The following is a 7,385-nucleotide window of genomic DNA, read 5'->3' on the forward strand; positions in this document are numbered from 1 at the left end:
TCAATAGAACTATTCCCCATGAGCTCATTTAATCCATTTTAAAAGTAATCTACTCCAGTGGTTCTCGCTGCATGTTGTTGCAGTGGATGTTTTAAATTAATCATGTAAAGTACTTTCTTTTGTCCAGAATCTATTGCTGATTGATTTAATTGGGTGGCCCTGAGTTCAAGCAATGCAGGAGGAGAAAAGCTTCTCTCTAGCGATTTTAGCCACACTATGCATACTTTTCAAACCTTCGTCTTGTTCATTTTTTAAAACCAAGAAGCCACAAAGACATCAGCCTTTCCACACAGGGAAGGTACTTAAACCCCCTTGGTCATTTTGGTTGCTCTTTTCTGCAATGCCAGATCCATGCTAACTTTTTTTGAAACAAGGTGACAGAACTGTGGCAATCATCCAAATATTACTGTTCCTATTCTATGCATTTCAAGAAAGACATTATGATGCTGGCAGTTTTATTTGGAACCCTCTCCCTTGTAAGCCCTAGCATGAAGTTTCCTTTTCTACCACTGCTGCAAAAAAAGAGATCCGTTTGGGAGTTCTTTGCAATCACTTTAAGTTTTCACCATCTTGAATAATTCAGTGCAAACTTGGCAGTTTTATTGCTAAACCCTGACTTCCAAGTAAATAGTGCTGGTGTGATCTTCAGTTGCTTACTTCCTTACAAGCTAAGAGCAGTGCTCCTACCCGCCACTTCCTGCTCTCAGCCCATGGCTGTTATGTTTATTCAGGATTCTTTTAGAGGAACTTTTTCAATCAGTTTTTGGGAGACCAAGATTACCTCTTCCCCTTAAGTTTGTTGATACATTCAAGAACAGCTCTAAAAGAGCTTGAGAGACAAGACTTTTCCTTCTAAGAGCCATGCTGAATCTTCTGAGCAAGGTCTCTTCTTTTATATGGGTAATCATTCTGTCTTCAACAACACTTTTTACCAGTTTGCTTGAGACAGACATTAAGCTAAAGGTTCTGTAATTTCCTGACACTTTTTAAAAAACTACAGTATTTGTGACAATGTGTGCTGCCTATTGAATTTTTGTTGGACAGAAGTGCTATATATGGCTTTAGGCACCTCAATAACTCTCTGCCTTTTCTTCCCTTCAAGCCATCCACTGATCATCATCCATGGCCAAAGCACGTGTCTGAAGATGACCTTGTGCTGTTTGCAAGCAGGATAAAGATTCTGAAAGTGTTCGCTAAATTGCATGGATGTTTAGAATTCTCTTCCTGTGAACAGTGGACTAAAATTCAGCTCCCTTCATACATTTCGAAACAGGCTTTGAAGTTGATGAACCTTTGTAGAGAGTCTGCTGTAAGTGCTGCTCTGGACAAATTAATCATGTCGATAATAAACGTAACAGCCTAATTAGCATCACAAGTGTTGTATAAAGATACTTATTTCATTCCACTAAGAAGGTCTACAAGTGTGGTGAATTCTATACCATTGCCTTACTGCTGCGATTAAATGGCTAAGGGTGAACAAGTGGACACTGAATCCTGACAAGACAGAGGTAGAGTTGGTTGGGAAGGTTGAAGTCTTGAAGGGCATTGTCCTTCCCACATGTGATGGGAACCAGCTGACACTGTCCCAGCATTATTACAGGAGAAGCAAGTTAACACAACTCGAAAAAAAAAATCTTCCATCTTTAGCCTGGAAGATGGTTCCCTACCTTGACTCAGCTGATCTGACTGCATGGATCCATCCTATGGTTACTTCAAGGCTAGACTATTGTAATGCACTGTACATGGATCTGTCCTTAAAGACAACTTGGAAACTCCAGTTGGCACCGAAAGTTGCAGACCAGTTAATATTGAGTATTAGGCAGAACATGCAAGTCGCACCCATTCTGCAGCTACTCTATTGGTTACTGATCAGTTACTGGGTTCAGTTCAAGGTTCTGGTTATCACCTACAAAGCTTTTAATGTTCTTGGATCCACACAGCTGCGGAACCACCTCTCCTATTACGCTGTACCATGACCACTTTGCTCATCTGAACACAGCCTTCCGAAAGTACCACTCTGCAAATGAGTAAGATCACACACATTCTCTGTGAGTTGGTTAGTCTTAAAGGTGCTACTGAACTCTTTTCTGTTTTAGTACTACAGACTAACGCAGCTCACTCCTCTGGATCTATTCTCTCTTCTGGCTCCCACCATGTAGAACAGCCTGTCTGAGGAGGTCAGAAAGCTCCCTCACCACTTCTGTGATTTTCTAGAATAAGCAAAACAGCAGTTTTCAGGAGGGCATTTTTAAAAAAATTTTTTAAAGGATTAGAACTGAAGCATAATGGAACAGCTCAGGAAACCGCTTTTATAAGGGAAGAGGATTGTAGTCTATTGCAATACTTATTGGATGTATCCCCTTGCTTTTACTGTATTGTCTTCTGCCTTTGTTATCCACTTTCTTCTTTTTGGTACGTTATACCTTATACAAGTCGTTTTGTTTGTATCATTTTCCAGTTCTGCAAACCTAGTCCTGCTGCATTGTTTATTGGAAGTCCTTACTGTCTGATTGAATTTTTTTTTTGTACTTTGTAATCTGAGTCTCAGTGACTGCAGAATGGGAGCAATATGCCTTCTCCACCTAGTTTCCGATAATAACCAAGTGGTGGTACTCTGCACCAACTGATACCTCTTTTTAGCTTCTTCAGCTGTTATCTGGTCTCAGTAATACAAAGGATCTGCGCTCACATTTTGACTTAGTTTGTGTTACACACCCTTGGTTTATGTTAATTCACCTTTGGTTTCCTTACTCTTTTACTCTGACTCTCTTCCTATCTAAGAAACCTATCAGCATGACAAAGAAGGTCTGTGGGATTTATAAGGAGTCTCTATGAAATCAGTTAGTTGCAAAGATGTTCTTACTGCTTCATTACAAATTGGAGAGGGCAAATGTTAAGATTCTACATCCTGACCTGGATAGTCCAGGTGAGCCTGATCTCGTCAGAGCTCAGAAGCTAAGCAGGGTCAGCCTTGGTTAGTAATTAGATGGGAAGACCAGGGTTACAGAGGCAGGCAATGGCAAACCACCTCTGTTAGTCTCTTGCCATGAAAACTCCACCAGAGGTTGCCATAAGTCAACTCTGATTTTAGAGCGCTCTCCACTACCAAGATTCTACAACCCAGTTTCTAAAGTAGTGGTCCATGAACCATGTGATGCCTGCCAAGAGTACCAACCACTGGAAACAACAACAGATGTGTGAGATAAATAACATCAGCAGAACAGGAGACCAGGAGTTAAACTCAGCAACTGGATTGAGTAACACTGAACTACAGCAAGAAGCAGGGCAGAAGAACACGCAGCATAAAGATAGATCTGGGTTTTTATTTTGCTTTGTTTATTGATACTTTGATAAAAATGAACAGCATCAAAATGCTCACATTAGAATGTGGCTCATTTCACTTTCCCCACTCCCATTATTTAGACAACATATGCGGTGTAATCCTCAGTAGAGACACACCCTTCTAAGTTCATTGAATTCAATAAACTTAGAAAGGTATAACTCTCCTTAGAATTACACTAATGGAGTCTGATATACTTTTTTATTGAAAAGAAACTTACAATGACAAAACAATAAAAGACACACAAAGATATTCAGAAAGCATTCCCAAACATATCAATGTATTATCAAAGAACAGTTTGGAGAAGCTTGTTTCTCATCCTGGTTTAATTATACCATCTTTACATAAAAAAATACCCATTCATACAGCACTTTTCCTAAATGCTCAGAGCACTTCACAAAAATTAGCTCAGAAATCCTCACAAAAGCCGCCTGAGCAGCCCACATTGCAGATGGGCAGCTGAAACCCAGAGAATACACATTGGCTATACTCGAGACAGAGCTCAGATTTGAAGCAAAGACTTTCCAGCCAGGATATTCATACAGGGACCTACAAAACTCTTCTGGTGCAGGAGGGGGGCGGGGTGAGTGGCACTCTTTATATCTGAAAATCCAAAACTCCATTTCCATCCACAAATAGGATGGAAATGGCAATGAAAAAAACCCATCCCTCATTAACGGAAAATCATTCCAGGAGCTATATACTTTACAGTAGGAATTACATCTACAAATTACCTTTTGTGGGTCAACTGCTGCATGAAGTAGGCATTTGTCCATCACAAAACTCTTAATCAGGCAAAGCTTGACGAATCAAGACAATTTCAACCCTCACTCTAGCTATAGTATGAAGAGGGAGTTTGAAATCAATTGCTTGCTAACAACAAAGAGGATCTTTTAAAAATGACAATAGGTTTTAGCCCTTTATTTGGTATTCAAAATATGTGCCATCTGCTCAGTATACTACTCCCAAGACATTCCCATTTACAGGTTTCACAAAAGCACATATTTATGAACCTTACCCTGGACGACTGGAAAATATATGATATCCATGACATTTATAGCTGTTAAGCACTCTGGCTAGCTGTAAATACACTTTCATCACAATTTACTTATTATCTAACCAACTTTTGGTGATCTTCACATCACCAGATCATTGTCTATCCAGGAGATCAAAAGATGATACCAGAAACACAATTCTTGGTTCACAAACCCTGATTACAGAAGGGAACTTTTCCTGCATTACCTCTTCACTGATTATCAATGCACAAGAAAATTCTTTGTCTCTCTTAAGGCTGGTTTTTGTTTCATCTGCCTCAGATCAAGATATTGAGAACACTGTTTTGAAGTCTGAAGAACTCTTGACCGAAGGAGAGTTAGAAGCTTGATCCCCAGATAAATCGTGTCTCATGGCTCCTCCAGAGGCTAAGTTCCTTTGAGTCCTCATGTTGAAATGGATCAGAGCCAGGTCATTAGACCTACGTGGTTTTATTTGGCCTTTGGCCTTGCACTTCATCATTTTGGAAAGCTGTGTTCTTATATCCTTGCAGTACAGTGAGTAGATGAAAGGATTGATCAGAGAATTGGTTTCTCCTAGAATGAATAGTAAATCCTTCAGCAGCTGACTCAGCTTGCAGGAACTGCAAGTAGCTCTCACGATGGCTGTCACATAGTAAGGGCCCCAGAAAAGAATGAAGCAGATGATCACCACAAGGACTGTCCTCAGTGCTTTGAAATGGCGGCGATGAGCAGAGGAGGTCTCCATGTGCAGGCAGGCATGCCGGATCCTCTTGTGCTGTAGGTAAGCAATCCTTCCCACTGAAATGTGCAAACAGATGAGGGTCAACAAAGCAGGGATGAAGATACCAAAGCAGATTATGAACAGATAGTCACTCTTGGTGGCAGACAAGAGCCCGCACTCACCCGTGAAATTACTCTGCTTCAGGTAAGAGGAAATAAGTGGCATGTGCCCTACCAGTACAGAAACACTCCACAGGACAACAAGAGAGAAGATGATGGGCTTTTTCCTCATGAGGGTAGGATAATACAGGGGCAGCTTCACAGCCAAGTACCTGTCCAGGGAAACCAAGAGCAAGGTCAGTATGGAGCCAATGCAGGGAGTAATGCTCATGCAGATCCTCAAGAGACAAATGGTTAGGTTTCTGTCCAATGCTATATCTATTGCATCATCCAATGTTTCCCCGAAGCACATCACGCCAACCAGTAAATCAGCAGCTGCCAAGTTAAGGATGAAGACATAGTTTCTACTTGGCTTCTTCTTCCTCAGCTGACAAATGACTATGATGACAAGAAGATTGGTAGAGGGGATAAGGATGCTCAAGAGGGAATGCAACACTGCATAGGCAACATTGGGCATCTTCCTTATGAAACAGAGATAGAGACATAGGCTTCAAGATGCGCCTCCATGAAGTGCCATCAGGCTAGAAGCAAACGTGCACATCTGTCAGCAAACTGCTTAAGTCCCTGCAGAAAGAAGATCTCTTGGGCAGAATCCTTTGGCTTGGTCCTGCTGTAAAACTATCAGAACTGCTGCCATCTCTTTGTGCTGAGAGTAGTCGACATCACTGCAGCTCCCAGTCCCTTATTTCTTTTCCCACAGCAACTACAGCCTTCACCTGCAGCCTTCAGCTGGCAGAGATGTGTTCAGGGATGCAAGGAAGACCAAAGTCCTCCCCATCTGAAGGCTTCAGGCAAAAAGGAACTCATTGGCTGAGATGAGAGAGGGAAACAGCTGGGAAGGCAGGGTTGTTCAATCAATTTCTGAAAGTATCTTTGACGCATAAAGATAAGGAAAGAGTTTGGCAAACAAAGCAGAGAGAGACATTGTAGCCTTTCCTATTAGGCTTCTAAAATGAGTCAATGCAATAAACAGTGTTTTCTTTGTCCATGCAGAAAAATGACCCCATGTGTTGATGCTATTGACATATAGAGCATTTCAACAAGAAGCAAATGATCGTTTGATCCCAAGAGCAAAACATGCCTCAATTACTATACTTCATTTGTCCTCCAGCTAAGTGGGCACTAGATATGAAACATTAAGATTCAGGAAAAAACTGCAGAAAGGGGGGCTCTTTGCAATCTTTTTGTGGTTTTGAATGATGAGTACATGAAGGTGTTGCTACAAAATAATATTACTAGGCAAAATAGTGTTAGAGGAAGACATTCTAATAGGCACATTAGACCAAAACAAAGAGTTCTTAGCGTTACAATTGCCTGCAAGGATCCAAACAAACTTGAGAAGTTAAAAAATTATGTTTTTAATCCCCCCCTTCTTTTAAAGGTATAAATTTTAAATGATCTGAAAGTACAGTTTAACTAGACTGGAAACTTCTGAACTTTCTGAACTCTTGTCAAAACTATATGCTGGTCACATAGGTGATAGTACTGGAAGAACATGCCATCTGAGATTTAATTTGCTCTGGGGATGCTTGCCAGACTTCTTAAAACTTTAGCCTAGGAAATGGCTGGGAACAGGGCTTTTTTTGTGTGGTGGTAATACACACCAGTACTGACTACTGGCACCTTTGGGGGTGGGGGGTGCAATCTCAATGAGGTAAAATTGGTAGAGTAGGACTGTGGCGGAATGGGCGCTGGCTCTCAGTCTGGGCAACTGAGCCGCCATCAATGGCCTGCTAGCCCTGCTATCTGCCTCCCACCGTCCCTGATGGGTGTGGCTCACACTCTCCGTCACTGCCACCACTCACTGGTTTGTACACCGCCTGACTGAGGGGCAGTGAGACCTCTCCGGCTGAATTTCCTTACTGGGAAGTGAATTACCCAATCTTCGGTTGGGCCATGGAGAATTGGCAACCCACCAAGGTCAGTTTCTCCCAGGCTCCCTCCCTTCTTGTAGTGTGCCAAGTGGGGGAGGCTATGTAGTCAGAGCACCACAAGGTTCTTTATATTCAAAAAGTATAATTTAATAGCTATATACAGAGCACTTGCACACAAAGCAGGTAAAGACACAACACATAGGGGTAGACCCCCCTGTTCAGAACTCATAGGGCAGAAAATTAAACTGAGGAGAA

The 7,385-nt window shown here is 41.7% G+C and overlaps 2 protein-coding genes across 5 annotated transcripts in view; one reads left to right on the plus strand and one right to left on the minus strand.

Moving 5' to 3' along the window:
- The window catches only part of ERICH6 (glutamate rich 6), a 31,967-nt gene extending 29,279 nt beyond the window's left edge, over positions 1 to 2,688 (plus strand). For all 4 annotated transcript variants that reach the window (XM_054983718.1, XM_054983719.1, XM_054983721.1 and 1 more), the window contains one exon: positions 1,103 to 2,688. In XM_054983718.1, coding sequence (XP_054839693.1) covers positions 1,103 to 1,363 — 261 coding nt within the window. In that variant the 3' untranslated portion in view covers positions 1,364 to 2,688. The remainder of the gene's footprint in view (positions 1 to 1,102) is intronic.
- Positions 2,689 to 4,657: 1,969 nt separating this feature from the next.
- On the minus strand, positions 4,658 to 5,713 carry LOC129332652 (glucose-dependent insulinotropic receptor-like). Its single transcript, XM_054983888.1, has one exon. The coding sequence runs from the start codon at positions 5,711 to 5,713 to the stop codon at positions 4,658 to 4,660; it is 1,056 nt and encodes a 351-aa protein (XP_054839863.1).
- Between the last annotated feature and the right edge of the window lie 1,672 nt (positions 5,714 to 7,385).

This window comes from Eublepharis macularius, chromosome 6, assembly GCF_028583425.1.
Source record: "Eublepharis macularius isolate TG4126 chromosome 6, MPM_Emac_v1.0, whole genome shotgun sequence".
Lineage (NCBI taxonomy): Eukaryota > Metazoa > Chordata > Lepidosauria > Squamata > Eublepharidae > Eublepharis > Eublepharis macularius.